General features: G+C 36.8%; 1 protein-coding gene across 4 annotated transcripts in view; it reads right to left on the reverse strand.

The window, feature by feature from the left end:
• The window catches only part of FBXO9 (F-box protein 9), a 45,105-nt gene that overhangs the window by 23,075 nt on the left and 4,212 nt on the right, over window positions 1-17,818 (reverse strand). For 3 of the 4 annotated variants that reach the window (XM_072832639.1, XM_072832638.1, XM_072832640.1), the window contains exons 2-4: window positions 5,204-5,359; window positions 3,101-3,158; window positions 1,630-1,729 (exon numbers count right to left, since the gene is read on the reverse strand). In XM_072832639.1, coding sequence (XP_072688740.1) covers window positions 1,630-1,729; window positions 3,101-3,158; window positions 5,204-5,347 — 302 coding nt within the window. In that variant the 5' untranslated portion in view covers window positions 5,348-5,359. Of the gene's footprint in view, window positions 1-1,629; window positions 1,730-3,100; window positions 3,165-5,203; window positions 5,360-17,818 lie in introns of those variants that run through there. The other variant, XM_072832641.1, reaches the window with a different exon arrangement.

Below are 17,818 nucleotides of genomic sequence, written 5' to 3' on the forward strand. Positions count from 1 at the left end.
AACAGATGTGCTTTACCACCCTACCTTAAGAGAGGAAAATATGTAATTTAAAAATCTTAGTGGGGTCCACAAATCAACTACCAATCATCTAAACAGAGTATAATTTAGAGTTCTAAAAAACAAAAAACAAAAAACCGTCTTTCCATTTTTGTTGAAATTAACCTTAAAAGCAATCAGACCTACAAGTAAGGCTTAGATGAGGATGAGGTCCAAAGACCAGGAAGGGCTAATTATTCTATTAACAAAGGCACATGTGGCAGAGGCTAAACGGGCACAAGGGCTACTCTACAAACATTTCAGAGAAGGCAAAAAACAAGAACAAAACCAGGAGAGAGACTTTCAGGGATTATTAGATCTGATAAGAAAAAAACAACTGTATCCTTCAAGAACTTTTATTGCATCTGGGCTGTACCAAGAGATGGGAAAGAAAAGGAATGCTTCTTTCACATTTTAATACAGCTTTTCTTAACAGCATTTGCATCTACTCATAAAACTGGCTAAGAGCTGGGTCTAAATGGCCACCCAAATATAAAGAGGGCTTAGAAAAAGCCCAAAGGATTCATTTTGAGTTTGAACTACCTCACACTGTTAAATTTCATTTGGTGAACAACAAACACTGTTAGCCTTGAAATTCAAAGAGACAATTAAGACTGACTTCATTGGGATGTTTTTACTATCCAAAACTTGAGTGTTAATTACCATAAGCGGTTTAAAAACGCTGGCAGTGAGCACATTATCCATAAAGGTAACTTCTTAATTATTCCATGACAGAGGTAATATCATAACATAATGGTAATATTTTATTACTAAAAGCACTATTTTCCTATGTATTGCTCATTTTTAACCTGACATTCTCTCATGGGTATAGACTCTCCTCCCTTCTAATATCAAATAATTGAGCTTTTGGAGGTAGAGAGATTAAGCCAAAACATTTTTATACAATTGGCTCGCAAATAACTTCAAAAGTATTGGCTTCAAAATATGTTCTCTTGATCTTTGTCCATGTAAAACTATCAATGCCACTTTATAATTTTGATGCAAGTGGTATCTATCCAAAGAAACAAGGCTTATATCCTGCACCTGGGCCTTTTAAAAAAAGTTAGTCTTAACCATGTCCTTTCAGATACCTTAAGAGAATAAGTCTTGTTATAATTCAGCATTTTCTTAATAAACTGAAAACTTTTTTTAAAAAGTATAGCTTCAAACATATCAAAAAGAATGATGAAACCCCATGTACCCATCACCTAATTTCAACCATTATTAACATTTTGTCAACTTTGACCTAATTATATTTTAATAGGTTTGACTTTTTAAAATAGGTTTCAGAAAGCTGAAATGTGTCTTTTAATTTACTTTCAATAATCATTGCTTTTATTTAAAAAAAAAAAAAAAAACTTGTGTTACCTTATCTTTGTTATATCTGTTTAAAATGTGCATTTCTATATTTTAATCTTAAATTTTCCCTAACTAAAAAAAATTTCTACAACCTTATAAACAAGTCTTTATACTAAGGACTATGTAATTTAACAGAATTACCACCACCTTCTTATCATGTTAAGAGTCAACAGGGCAAAGACGCTTAACTTTAACAAACTCTATGTATTACTGTCTATCGAATTATATACGCACTAGCTGTTTCCAACGCCATCACCATCTGGAGACCGGGTATAAGTAATCTTGAACTCTATATCAGGTACAAGTTGCATAGCCCTACGATAAAACTTGATGGCTAAAAGAAGAAATAAAGCTAAATTAGCTATGACCACACATTTTTGTCATTTCCTTTGATTACCTGTAACTGTGGATTAATTTGGTAACTTTCTTTACAAACAGCCAAATTTCCTTTTTTCTATATGCAACAGTAGTTCAGTGAACAACTTATTTCCAAGCCTTATTACTCAGAAATAATCTTTCTTTCTAAAGCTATCACATTATGGCAGCTTATGGATGTCATATTTCACTCTTTGCTGTTAGCCCTTCCCACCTTTTCCCTCAACCTCATAAGTACTGCTAGAAGCGACCTCATATGGCTTTCTTCAGGCTTTGGAAATGCAACTGCTATAGCTCCAAGAAAAACATTTTTTAAGCAACCTTTTCTTTCTAAGATGCAGAGTTGAGGATAATCAAATACTTCCTCCTACGCAGAATAGAGTTTTAGTTAACCTTCAAATCCAACTTCCTTTAGTCCAGCTGCCTATTATTTAGCTACATAACCTTTAAAACTTATTTTCTTATAAAGTTCCTGGCCAGGTGGTTTAGAGCTATGATATTTAGTAATCTCTCTCACAAAGCTATACAACAGAACTTGAGACTACAGAAGCAGACTAGCTCTTCTTCCCTTAGATGATACTCTATTCAATACATTCTGCTGTGTTCTATTACTCTGGGTGAATTATTGTACACTAAACAGAAATGGGAATCTCACAAACTAATGAAGACTGTGGAGGGATTTCACCATTTGGGCTCTTCTAATATCTCAGTAAAAATATCACTAGAAGAAACTTGAGAGTAAAATGCGGTAATCCTGAAAATGTTAGTTTGGGGGCATTTTCAAGTGATTCAAGCACAAGCATTTTTCCCATGCCCCAATTATTAGCTTTATTATCAACAAAATGGAAGCCTACTTACACATCTAATGCAGTAAAATGCCCCATCGCTCTGATCGTTTATGCAAATGGGTTAAGAGAGACGATTAAAGCTGAAGGGTATTCCTTTGTGTAAAATGTAAATTAGAAAATATGTATATGTTCCTGAAGCTATCATTTATATTCCCCTCCTCTGAGGTAATTTTCACCCACAAAAAATACACTATTTTAAAAATGAGAAACAAATTATTTTTAAGACTTTAATAATGAAGAATTAATAAATACTAAAACCTAAGTGTAGACCAACATGATGATGTTCCACAGCAATAATATATTTTGAGAAGAGGTTATACAGAAATATAATGTTTAGTTTTGACTCGTTAGAAAACAATTTCAGATACAGGGAGACAGATGTTTATATGCCAAATATATTCTAGTTTAAAAAAAATTGTTCAGTAACAGTTGTTATTCAGAAATGTCATGACCATATGATCTTGGGCCCTGAGTTTTTTTACCTTCATAGAGAGCTCCATTCTGTTCTTCTTCTACTGCTTTTAGGAAGAGTTCTCGAGCCTATAAAAATAGTGAAATGCAATTTTTGAAAGTCTGTATTAAAAATGAGTATGTGTGACAGGACAGCCTTCCAACAAAAGTGCCAGAACAACTGGACACCCATTGGCAAAGTAATGAACCGTGACCTAAACCTCACATCTTACATAAAAATTAACTCAAAGATGGATCATGGACTTAAATATAAAACTTTCAGGGAAAAAAAAATTTTTTAAGTATTGGGAACCTATGGCTGGGCAAAGAATTCTTATACTGGATTCCCAAAGCATAATCCATAAAAGGACAGGTGATAAACTGGATCTCATCAACATTAAAAACTTCTGCTCCATGAAATACCCTGAGGATGAAAATTATAAGCTATAAGCTGAGAGAATTTACAAGCCACTTGCTCAACAAAGTATTGTATTTAGAAGAAAGAACTCTCAAAACTCAACAAACATAAGCAATGCAATTAGAGAAGACAACATATTTTACAGAGAGGAGATACAGGTAGCAAACAGCACATGGAAAGATACTCAACATCATTAGCCACTAGGGAAATACAAATTAAGATCACAATGAGGTATCACCGTATGTCTATCAGAATCGCTAAAAAGGAATGATGACACCAAGGGCTGACGAGGCTGTGGAGACGCTGGACCACTCATACACTGCTGCTGGGACCAGAAAATGATGCAGCCACCCTGAAAAACACCTGGGCGGTTTCTTTTAACCAAACAGGCACTTACCATACAACCCAGCAATTGCACTCTTGGGCCACAGAAATGAAAACTTACATTCATGCAGAAACCTGCACATGAAAATTCATAGCAGCGCTATTAATAGCGAAAAACTGGGAACAACCCAGATGTCCATCAACCGGTGAATAATCAAACTGGGGTACACTCATCCTGTGTACCACTGAGTAATAAAAAGGAACAAAGTACTGTTATACGCAAACCTGGATAGATCTCGGGAATCATGCTGAGTGAAAAGCGCTCATGTCAGAAGGACATATACTGGGTGATTCCATTTATGCAACAGTTTTTGAATATCAAAATTATAGGAATGGAGAAGAGATTAGTGATTGCCAGTGGTTAGGAATAGTCAGGGAGTGGGGGACGGGAAAGTATTATAAAGGTGTAGAAAGAAGGAGCTCCTCAGTGCTACCACAGTTCTGTACCTTGATCATGGTGCTCGTTACAGGAAGCTACAAATGTATAAAACTGCACAGAAGTATTTCTATACACACACAAAATAAAAGTGTTTATAAATCTGGGAGGTCTGAATAAGCTCTGTGCATGGTACCAATGTCTCTCCTAGTTTTTGATCTTGCACTGTAGCTATGCAAGATGTCACCACTGAAGGAGAAAGGATGAACATAGGACTTCCCTGTATCTATGTTTCTGTGATTATTTTCAAAATAAAAATTAAAATGAATATGGAAGTTTATAGTTATCACGGTAATTTCAATTATTTAATGGCAAATAGCTTGTAAAGAAATTGTGTAAGAAGACAGCCTCTATTAAACAGGAAAAATGGAAAATGTGCTGTGCCTACTTCATGTAATACTAAAAAGAGGTAAACAATTTGACAACATTCCAAATTTTTTTCAGTGTGAGCACTTTTAAAATTTTCCAGAATAAGGAGATAATTAATACATCATTATACATTTGTTCAACTCAAAATATAACAAAACACTGCATTAAGACCTTTGCAAAGGTGTTAACATTTAAACAAGTTTTTTTCTCCTTTTGAGCTTCTGCTAATGAACTCTGAGGCATTGATCTTTTAGAGACCAAATGAATCTTAGGGATCTATAAACTGCCAAAGACAGTTCCATGAAGACACTGAACCTCTAGAAAGAAGACCGTGAGGAGTGGTGTATCATCCAAAGTACCCAGAAGTAGTAGTGAAGGATGGGCACACTGGCATACTTTTGTACATGAGGAAAAATTGTATAAGTTATGTGCTAATGGCACCAGAATATAACTATAATGACCACATGAGAAAATTTTCATGTGCAATTTTTTAAAAAGTTACTTTGTCACAATGTCCATAATACTTAACTTTTCTTCTTTTGCCAGTTCTTGCTTTCCTTTGGTGTCTGCTGCTTTCAGTAAAGAGCCTTTTGCTGCTCTGCAAGGCCGAGTTTCTAAATTGCTAGAGCCTACACCTGGAGCAAGTTCAAACATCCACTGAGCTCGGAACATCTGGAGCTGTGCCTAAGGAAAAAAAAGTACTTTAGGGCTCATAAAGGAAGAGAAGCTCAACTCTGGACAATTTATCCACAGGTCCAACATCAATTTCCATATAAATAACATATTCTAAGACTAGAAGACATAGTCTTTTAAATTACTAAGTTAATATCGAGTCAACATGTTATCTTCTAAAATAATGTTCTGCTTAAATCTTTAAAGAAATCATGAAAGGTCCCTACGTTTGTCCATACAGGAAAAATCTAATGGTATCAGAAAACCAAGTTCTGTTTTAGAGTTGAAAATATAAGCCATCACCTAAGTTCACCTATAAGGCTGAACTTAGAAGCTTTCAAATATTTGTTTACCTGGAATATATCACATACCAGATGTGAAAAGTACTGTTAAAAATTGTGTAGTTGAGGGATGCCTGGTGGCTCAGTGATTGGGCGCCTGCCTTTGGCCCGGGACATGATCCCAGGTTCTGAGATGGGAGTCCCCCATTAGGCTCCTTGCATGGAGCCTGCTTCTCCCTCTCCCTGTGTCTCTGCCTTCTCTCTATGTCTTTCATGAATAAATAAATAAAATCTTAAAAAAAAAAAAAAAAAGCACTGAGGACCTTAACTGCTAGGACTGCCACACAGACAGCCCTCAGCTGTCAGCCCGTTCGGGCACTGCCTAGGCAGGGTCATACCCATTCCCAGGCCATCCCAACCCGATGACTGATCAGTGGCTGATAAACATATGAAAGGCTCTGGTTCCTCCATACTCAGAACTCCTGCAAAATTGGCTAAGGTAGTCCATTAGGACAGTACAGAAGCTCAGCTTCTTCCTCTGCCCACTCAGCTTCCACCCTCTCCGCCTTCCATAGATGTGGATCCCCAAAGCATTCCCTAGTAAACCTCCCTCATTGTAATGTCTACCTTTAGAATAAGTCTATTCTCTGGGAACCCAACCTGAAATATCTCTCCTCCCAAACAAGGCCATTATCAATACAACTATGTATATTATTCCTATATCCTATTCCTAGGTTTTCTTAAAGGGGCATATATAGAATGGCTAAGTTCTTAAAATAATTTTTTCTTGCCATTCTAAACAGCTTTGGTTCCCACCCTCCTACTTGTAACACAAAACACATACACCTCTGCCCTACACAATCATTACTAACACCAAATGTCTGCTAGATGATACATTCCAAATAAGTATTATAAGGCTTATAAATTCTGTAAGATGCATTTATCTAATTACAATGAGTATTTTTCTATTTCAATGCACAGGATTTACCCCATCCTCTTAAATGGCTATGGTGCATCTCACTGTATGAATGCACCATTACTTAATACAAGTGATGGATATTTAGATTGTATTCTATTTTTTCATATAACAATGCTATAATAAACATTTTTGTACATGTATATTTACTCAGTTTCCCCATTATTTCCTTAAGGTTGATTTTCTAGAAATAGAATTGCTTGACCAGGGGTGCCTGGGTGGCTCAATCAGTTAAGTGTCTGAGTATTGATTTTGGCTCTGGTCATGATTTCAGGGTTGTGAGATCCAGCCCTGCATTGGCTCTGTGCTCAGTGGGGAGTCTGTTTGAGATTCTCTTTCCCTCTCTGCCTCTCCGCCTACTCATGTGCACATGCACTCACTTTTTCTCACTCAAATAAATAAATAATTAAAAAAGAATTGCTCGATCAAATGGAATATTTTTCATTTTGTTCCATATTGCTAGTCTGCTCTCCAAAAAAGTTTTAGCAATTTACACTTCATGTGATTGAGTGTTCTCAAAGCACTGATTGAGTGTTCTCAAAGCCTGGGTAACAATGGGCATTCTTCACTAATCTGATTAAGAAAAATCTCATTTTAGATTTTATTTGTATTTTAAAAATCATGAGACTATCTCTTCAAATATTTAATAGCATTTATATTATTTTTTCATTAATTGTCCATTCATATCAATCTTGTGTCATTTGCACAAACTTATAAGGATGTTCCAAATACTGAGAGTAGGTATCAATGCTCTGCCAATATATGGTAAGTAGGTTTTTCTAGCTAATCATTTCTCTTGATTTATGATGTCTCTTCTACATACAGGTTTTAACCTTTAGGTGGTCAAATCTATTTTAAGGTGATGGGTTTTGAGTTATGCCTTGCTTTGAACATTTTAAACCCATGTATCAAACCTCATAACGGCAATTATTGTTATCCTCAGTGTGAGCACTTTCAAAATTTTCCAGAATAAGGAAATAATTAATTCATCATTATACATGTGTTCAATGCAAAATATAACAAAACACTGCATTAAGACCTTTGCAAAGGTATTAACATTTGAACAAGTTGTCCTCTTTTGGGTTTCTGTTAATAAATTGAGAGGCATTGACCTTTCTAGAGACCAAGTGAATCTCAGGATAGTGTACCTGTAGGAAAGCAGCACATGAGGAGTGGTGGTATCATCCAAAGTACCAGGCATAGAGGAATGAGAGGATCAAATCCCACACTAGGCACTCCCAGCCCTGGGAAGAAGAGTCCCCATAACATGGGGCTTTGAAAATCAGTGAGGCTTAATTCCAAGAGAGGCAGAGAGCTATTGGAGAAGGCATTTCCACCCTTAAAGAGCCAGCACACCATTTTAGTATATGTGCTGCAGAAGCGAGCACAGAGCCAGCACACCAATAACTCCACCAGGAAATAGCGCTTTTAAAATGCCTGGGGTATATATAACAGGCATTTATTAATTAATTCTAGGACATGTGCCAAAAGGGCAGGTATCTGCAGGAGAGTTCCCCAGGAACAAAAGTGCTTGGTGCCATTTTCCTTCCCTCCTCTACCCTGGATAGCTGGATGCATGTGGGAGCCAATTCTAACACTATCTATCTGCCTTGCCAGTACTGTGCGCCTGGCTGCTGCATTTACCTGTAGACTTCCCACCTTAGTAGGTGCCTATCCAAAATAGCTCTATACCTGTTACAGCCAGCAGGCAGCCCTGGCCAGGACCAGCACACTTCCTACTGACTCCTATCATGGGAAGGGAGATAACCCCACACAACAGCACATAAATTCCTGCAGCCAGTCTCTTTGCTGGCTGTGCAGGAAGCAATCTCTGCCATTTGGTGTGCTTGCAGTTGTCAGTAGTGGTTAACTGCAGACAGCCAATGTGAAGACTGACTCCAACAACCATAAAGCCCATAGCAGCTACAGCCAGGCATCTAACAGCATCAACAGCAAAACCTGCCCACTGCACCTGCACGAAGAAGCAGCAGACCACTGAAACCACCTGAACCAAGGACAGTCCAACCCACCAGCATGCTTATATCAATCATAGCTCATCCACAACAGAAGGGCAAAGGCAGCCAACACAGAAGATGCTTATAGAGTGCCTGGTTCTGGTGACCAAGGGATTGAGCTACAGAGTACCTCAGGACTTCTTCTACACAAGGCCACTACCTTAAAGACCAGGACATGTGTCTGACCTACGTAATACAAAGAAACACAAAGAGTCAGACAAAATGAGGAGACAGAAAAGAACAAGACAAAAATCGCTTAAAAAAAAAAAAAAAAAAAGGCTAAAGGAACTAAGATAAACATTGTGCCTAATAAAGAGTTCAAAGTGATGGTCATAAAGCTATTCAGCAGAGTTACAAACTGATAAACTCAGTGGGAACTTCAACCAAGAGATAGAAAATATAAAAAAGAACCAATCTGATCTGAAGAACTCAGCAACTGAAATGCAAAATACACTAAGGGAATCAACAGCTGATCAGAGGACAAAGAAGAATGGATCAGCGATGTGAATGACAGGATAAAGGAAAGCAACTAAGCTCAATAGCAAAATGGAAAAAGAACAACACGTTAAGGGACCTCTGCAAAAAGAACAACAGGTTAAGGGACCTCTGCAAAATCATCAAATGTAATAATATTTGTGTTACAGGGGTTCCCAAAGGAAGAAGGGGGGGATAGTAAACTTATTTGAAGAATATCTGAAAACTTCCCTGTCTGGAGAGGGAAACAGATATCCAGGTCCAAGAAGCACAGAGAGCCCCAACAAGATGAACCCAAGTAAGTCCACACCAGGACCCATAATTAAAATGGCAAAAAGTAATGATAAAGAACGAAATCTTGGGCAGCCCAGGTGGCTCAGCGGTTTAGCGCCGCCTTCAGCCGAGGGCATGATCCTGGAGCCCCGGGATCAAGTCCCAGGTCAGGCTCCCTCTCCCTTTGCCTGTGTGTCTCTCTCTCTCTTTCTCTCTCTTTCTCTCTGTCTCTAATGAATAAATAAATAAAATCTTTAAAAAGAAAAAGAGAAAGAAAGAAAGAAAGAAAGAAAGAAAGAAAGAAAGAAAGAAAAGAAAAGAAAGAAAGAAAGAAAGAAAGAAAGAAAGAAAGAAAGAAAGAAAAGAAAGAAAGAAAGAAAGAAAGAAAGAAAGAAAGAAAGAAAGAAAGATCTTAAAATCAAAGAAAACAGTTATATACAAGAGAAACTCCATAAGGCTATCAGCTGATTTTTCAGCAGAAACTGCAGGCCAGAAAAGGGTAGCATGCTATTATCAAAGTATTGAAAGGAAAAAAAAAACCTACAACCAAGAATACTCTACTCAGCAAGGCTATTACTCATAATAAGAGTTTTCCAGACAGAAAAAGTTAAATTCATTACCACTAAACCAGCCTTACAACAAATGTTAAAAAGAATCCTTTAAGTGGAAAGAAAAGGCCATAATTAGAAGAAGATATTGATAGGAAAAAAGTTCACTAGTAAAAGCAAACATATAGTAAAGGTAATAGATTAAAACTTAATAAAAAAAAAAAAACTTAATGCAATATGAAAGTTAAACGACTAACATGATAAACAACTACATCTATAAAAATCAGTCAAGGGATACACAAACTAAAAAGACGTAAAATAAGATGTCAAATACAAAAAACAGGTAACAGGTAATGAAAATTTAGTGCTTTAGAATGCATTTGAACTTAAGTGACCATCAACTTAATATAGACTGGTATATGCATAGGATGTGATAAATGAACCCCATGGTAACCATACATGAAAAACCGTAATAGATAAACAAAAATATAAAGAAAAAGGAATCCAAACATAACACTAAAGAAAAGTCATCAATCACAAGGGAAGAGAGGAGATGAAAAAGGGAACGGAGAAAAACTACAAAACCCAAAAAACAATGAACAAAATGGCAATAAGAATATACCTATCAACAAGTATTTTAAATGTAAATGGACCAAATGCTCCAATGAGAAGATAGGGTGGTGAATGGATAAAAAAAACAAGACCCACCTATATGCTGCCTACAAGAGACTCACTTCAAAGTCTGAAAGATGGTGGCAGAGTAGGAGGACCCTAGGATCACTTCATCCCACAAATACAACTAGACAACTATCAAATCATTCTAAATACTTCAGAAATTGACCTGAAGACTGGCAGAACAAACTCCACAACTAAAGGTAGAGAAGAGGCCACATCGAAGAAGATAGAACGTGTGAAGACAACATCGGAGAGAAACAGATCATGGCCACTGCAGCCAGGAGGCAGTCCCAGTTATAGAGATGGGCTAGACGCAGACTAGCACACAGGGGGAGAGCAAAGAGTGGACAATTGCTCCCTAACTTACTTATACCAAACTCCACCACTCCATATTCCAGAGGTACCACCCTTCCTAGTCACAACTGCCTTATCCCATTGTGGAAGGCCTCCTCTCCCCTCAAAGCCCAGCCTAAATCCCTGTCCACACCATGTTTCCCAACCCAGGAGTTCTGCACGGCCTCAGTTCCAGTGGTAGTGGTGACAGGTATCATTTCACAAGCAGACCAGAGCACACCTGGTTAAAACTTAACACGTTCGGCCAAGGACCAAGCACTGCCCATAACAGGCAAAGAGAGCCTCTGCAGATTGGCCTGAAGGCTAAAGCAGCAGAATGCATACAGCACACAACTGAGACACTCGCTGAAGCACCAGACCCTGGGGAACAGGAGATACTAGACTGTAGGGCACTATAGGACCTTTTCTTCATAAGGCCATTACTCTCAAGGGCAGGAGACACAGCTGACTTTCCTAATACAGAGAAATAGGCACAGAGACTTAGACAAAATGAGAAGACATTTTGGACCTGTCCAAATGAAAGAATAGGAGAAGGCCACGACCAGAGATATAAGTGAAACAGACATGAGTAATTTGCTTGCTAATGAATTTAGGGTAATGATCATAAAGATACTCACTGGACATGGGAAGAGTAAAAGACATCAGTGAGATCATTAACAAAGAGATAAGGAATAACATAGAGATAAAGGATTCAATAAACGAAATGAGAAACACATTTAATGGAATGAATAGCAAACTGGAAGAAGCAGAAGAATGAATCAATGACTTAAAAGACAAAATAATGGAAAATAATCAAGCTGAAGAAAGAGAAAAAAGAATTACGCAAAATGAGAAAGAATACACATTCTTTTCAAGTGCACATGGACATTCTTCAAAGTATATCACATATTAGCTTACAAAACACACCTCACCAAATGCCAAGAAGAGTAAAGCCATACCATGCATCTTCTCTGACTGTAACACTATGAAACTGGAAGTCAATCACTTGAAAAGATTGATATATGGAGATTAAATAACATGATACTAAACAATGAATGAGTCAACCAGGAAATAGAGAAGAAATTTAAAAAGTACATGGAAACAAATGAAAATGAAAACACATCAAAAACCTTTGAGATGCAGCAAAATTGATTCTAAAAGGGAAGTTTATAGCAATGCAGGTCACCTCAAGAAACAAGACAAATCTCAAATACAATCTAATCTTACACCTAAAAGAGTTAGAAAAACAACAAAACCTAAAACCAGAAGGAAGAAAATAGTAAAGATCAGAGCAGAAATAAATGATGTAGAAACTTAAAAAAAAAAAAAAAAAACAGGGGCACATGGGTGGCTCAGTCAATTAAGCATCGGCCTTTGGCTCAGGTCATGATCCTGGAGTCCTGCGATGGAGCCCCATGGAGCCCCATGTCGGGCTCCCTGCTCAGCAGGGAGTCTGCTTCTCCCTCTCCCTCTGCCCCTCTATCTGCTCCTTTTCTTGCTCACTCTCTCTCAAATAAATAAATAAAATCTTAAAAAAAAGAAGAAAAAAAACAAAACAAAACAAAAAAACCCCAAAACAAACAAAAACACCAATATAATACATCAATGAAACCAGGAGCAGGGTGTTTAGGAAAAAAAAATAATAAAGTTGATAAACCTCTAACCAGACTTAACAAGAGAAAGGACTCAAAATCACAAATGAGAGTGGAGAAATAACAACCAATGCCACAGAAATACAAACAATTACAGGAATATTGTGAAGAATTATATCCCAACAAACAGACATCTAGAAAAAATGGATAAATTTCTAGAAACACATCAACTACTAAAACCCAAAAAGGAAGAAACAGAAAATTGAACAGACTTATAACTAGCAAAGAAACCGAATCAGTAATTTAAAAAAACTCCTAACAAACAAAAGTCCAGGACCAGATGGCTTCACAGGGAATTCTACCAAACATTTAATTAGCAATAATTGTGCCTTGGATAAACTTTATTAGCTATGATACTGCCACTACACAAAGCTCTACCAAACATTTAAAGAAGAGTTAATACCTATTCTTCTCAAACTATTCCAAAAGAGTAGAAAAGGAAGGAAAATTTCTAAATTCATTCTATGAGGCCTGAATTACCCTGATAACAAAACCAGATAAAGGCACCACAAAAAAAGAGAATGACAGGCCAACGTCCCTGACAAACATAGATGCAAAAATCCTCAACAAAAACTAGCAAACTGAATCCAGCAATATGTTAAAAACAAATTATTTACCACAATCAAATACGATTTACTCCTTGGTTGCAAGCGTGGTTCAATCTTCACAAGGCAACCAATGTGATACATCACATCAAGAAGATAAAGGAGAAGAACCATGTAATCATTTTAATAGATGCAGAAAAAGCTTTTGACAAAGTACAACATCCATTCATGATAAAAACCCTCAACAAAGTTTAGAGGGTTTTTATGTTTTTATGTTTTATTATGTTGACAAAGGTCAACATAATAAAGGCCATATATGAAAAACCCACAGCTATAATATGGTCAATTAATCTTTGACAAAGCAGGAAAGAATATCGAATGAGAGAGAGAGTCTCTCCAACAAATGATGTTGGGAAAAATGGATAGCAACATGCAAAGAATTAAACTGGACCACCTTCTTAGACTTTACACAAACATATTCAAAATGGATTAAAGACCTAAATGTGACATCTGAAACCATAAAAATTCTATTAAGAGCAAAGACAGTAATTTCTCTGACATTGGCCATGCCAACTTTCTCCTAGATATGTCTCCAGAGGTTAGGAAACCAAAAGCAAAAATAAACTGGTGGAGGACTATATCAAAATAAAAAGCTGCTGGGGTGCCCAGGTGGCGCAATTAAGCATCCAACTCTTGGTTTCAACTCAGGTTGTGATCTCAAGGCCACGAGATCAAGTCCTGAGTTGGGCTCCACACTTAATGCAGCATCTACTTATATTTCTTTCCCCCTTCTCCTCCCCCCACATGCTCTCTAAAATAAATAAATAGATAGATAGATAGATAGATAGATAAATAAATCTTCAAAAAATAAAAAGCTATAGCAAAAGAAACAATCAACTAAACTAAAAGGCAATCTATGGAATGGGAAAAGATATTTATGAATTACACATCCACAATAAAGAACTAGTTAGTATCTGAAAAAAAAATTAAAAACTTATAAAACTCAATACCCCAAAAAACAAATAACCCAATCTGAAAATAAGAAGATATACACATTACTCCATACAGATGGCCAAAAAAGACATGAAAAGATGCTCAACATCAGTCATCATCAGGGAAATACAAATCGAAATTACAATGAGGTACCAGAATGGCTATCAGAATGGCTAAAATCAACAAGAAACAACAGATGTTGGTTAGGACATGGAGAAGAACCCTAGTGCACTGCTGGTAGAAACACAAATTGATGCAGCTACTGTGGAAAAGCCTGGAGGTTCTTAAAAAAATTAAGAATAGAACTATTCTTCAATCCAGCAATTGCACTACTGAGTACTTACCCAAAAAAGTACAAAAACATGAATCAAAGGGATACATGCACCCCTACAGTTATAGCAGCATTATTTACAATAGCCAAGATATGGAAGCAGCCCAAGTGTGCCCATTAATTTATGAATGGATAAAGATGTGGTGTGTGTGTAACAGAATATTATTTAGCCATAAAAAAAGAATGAAATCTTGCCATTTGCAACATTGATGGAGCTAAAGAGTCTAATGTTAAGTGAGATCAGTCAGAGAATGACAAATATATGATTTCACTCATAAGTTGAATTTACAAAACAAAAGAGCAAAGGGAAATAAAAAACAGGAGACAGGGGATTCCTGGGTGGCGCAGCGGTTTGGCGCCAGCCTTTGGCCCAGGGCGCGATCCTGGAGACCCGGGATCGAATCCCACATCGGGCTCCCGGTGCATGGAGCCTGCTTCTTCCTCTGCCTATGTCTCTGCCTCTCTCTCTCTCTGTGTGACTATCATAAATAAAAAAAAAAAAAATTAAAAAAAAACAAAACAAAACAGGAGACAAACCCTTAACTATAGAAAATTCTTAACTATAGAGAATAAAACGATGGTTACCAAAAGGGAGGTGGGTGGAAAAATAGGTTAAACAGGTGATGGAGATTAAGGAGTACACTTGTCATATGTCATAATGAGCACTGGGTGATAGATGGAATGGCTGAATCACTGTACAGTGCACCTAAAACTAATATAACACTGTATGTTAACTAACTGGAATTAAAATAATTTTTTTAAAAAATCAGACTACAAAAAACCTGTTTTCCAAAGTTTATGTAATGGGACTAAACTATTACCAAAGGAAAAAATAATTTATTCAGCTATGAAGATGACAACCATAGAAACCAAAGCCCAAGAGCTTTATGAAGTTTCAACTTCCACATATAATATTTAATTCACAGTAAATCTTCTCTTTTCAAAAATAGTTTTTAAGACTAAAATAAAATGTGACAAATATTTGGAGATAAGCCAATAAAGTGTACCCTTTATTGTATGTTGGAAAAAAAAGACTTCATTATCCAAAGACAGACTGAAAGAAGAGAGAAAAATCTGTATTATGCAAATGGAAGCAAAACAAAAACAAAAACAATACCTATACCAAACAAAGCAGACTTTAAAATAGAGACTGTAGTAAGAGGGCAGCCCCGGTGGCACAGTGGTTTAGCGCCACCTGCAGCCGGGGGTGTGATCCTGGAGACCTGGGATGGAGTCCTGTCAGGCTCCCTGCATGGAGCCTGCTTCTCCCTCTGCCTGTGTCTCTGTCTCTCTCTCTCTCTCTCTCCCCTGTCAGGCTCCCTGCATGGAGCCTGCTTCTCCCTCTGCCTGTGTCTCTGCCTCTCTCTCTCTCTCTCTCTGTCGCTCATGAATAAATACATAAAATCTTAAAAAAAAAAAAAAAAGGCTGTAGTAAGAGACAAAGAAAGGCACCATAGAATAGTATAAAACAGATAAGATCGGGATCCCTGGGTGGCGCAGCGGTTTGGCGCCTGCCTTTGGCCCAGGGCGCGATCCTGGAGACCTGGGATCGAATCCCACGTCGGGCTCTCGGTGCATGGAGCCTGCTTCTCCCTCTGCCTGTGTCTCTGCCTCTCTCTCTCTCTGTGTGACTATCATAAATAAATAAAAATTAAAAAAAAAAAAAAACAAAAAAACAGATAAGATCAATCCAAAAAAAGGATATAGGGGTGACTGGGTGACGGGCACTGAGGGGGGCACTTGACGGGATGAGCACTGGGTGTTATGCTATATGTTGGCAAATTGAACTCCAATAAAAAAAAAAGTTTAAAAAAAGAATATAACAATTATAAATAAATACCTATACACCCAATATAGGAGAACTTAAAATACATAAAGCAAATATTAACATAGAAAAAATGGGCAGTAACACACTAATAGTAGGGGACATGAATACCTCATTTACATCAATGGATGGATCATCTAGGCAGAAAAATCAATAAGGAAACAAACAAAAATCAATCAAAACCAAACAAACAAACAAAAAAAAACAAAAAACCCAACACAGGAGACTAGCTGGTCTTTAACATATATAGATCATTTCAACCAAAATCAACAGAATACACATATTTCTCAAGTGTAAATGAAATGTTCTCCAAGACAGATCACATGTTAGGCCACAAAATAAGTCTCAACAAATTTGAAAAGTTTGAGATGGTTACTAGAGGGAAGGTGGATGGGAGGATGGATAAAATAGGTGATGTTGATTAAGGAGTGTACTTGCTATAATAAGCACTGGGTGCTTATATGGAATTGTTAAAACATGTTATTGTATACTGAAACTAATATAATACTGTACGTTAACTATGTCGTAATTAAAATAAAAAATAAAATGTTTGAAATTATATGAAGCATTTTCTCTAACCACAACACTATGAAACCAGAAATCAATTGCAAGAAAAAAACTGGGAAAACCACAAATACACGAAGGGGCTAAATAACACATTACAAAATAACCAATAAATCGACAAAGAAATCAAAGAGGAAATAAAAAAAAAAAACATGGGAGACAAGCGAAAATGGAAATACAATGGCCCAAAATCTTTGGGATGCAGTCAAAGTAGTTCTAAGAGGGAAATTCATAGTGATACAAGTTTCTACTTCAAAAAACAAGAAAAATCTCAAATAAACAATCTAACCTGACACCTAAGGGAACTAGAAAAAGAACAAAATCCAAAGCTAGTATAAAGAAGGACATCATAAAGATCAGGGCAGAGATAAATGAAAGACTTTAAAAAAAAAAAAAAAGAGCTGGATATGGGGGAGTGGGGGGAGAATTTAGCCAGACTCATCAGGACAAAAAGATAATTCAAATAAATAAATTTAAAAATGAAAGAAGAGAAATAATAATTGACACCACAGACATACAAAGAAATGCAAGACAATATAATGAAAAAGTATATGCCAACAAGTTGGACAACCTAGAAGAAATGGATAAATTCCTAGAAAAATATAGTCTTCCAAAACTGAATTGAATAAAAAAATAGAAAATTTGAACAGATCAATGACCTTAACAAAATTGAACTGCTAATCAAACAAAAATACAAACAAACAAAAGTCCAAGACCAGGTGACTTTACAGGAGATTTCTAACAAATATTTGTTTTTTTTTTTTTTTTAAAGATTTTTTTTATTTTTATTTTTTTATTTATTTTATTTACTTATGATAGTCACAGAGAGAGAGAGAGAGAGGCAGAGACACAGGTAGAGGGAGAAGCAGGCTCCATACACCGGGAGCCCGATGTGGGATTCGATCCCGGGTCTCCAGGATCATGCCCTGGGCCAAAGGCAGGCGCCAAACCGCTGCGCCACCCAGGGATCCCTCTAACAAATATTT

Source organism: Canis lupus, chromosome 7 (genome assembly GCF_048164855.1).
Source record: "Canis lupus baileyi chromosome 7, mCanLup2.hap1, whole genome shotgun sequence".
Lineage (NCBI taxonomy): Eukaryota > Metazoa > Chordata > Mammalia > Carnivora > Canidae > Canis > Canis lupus.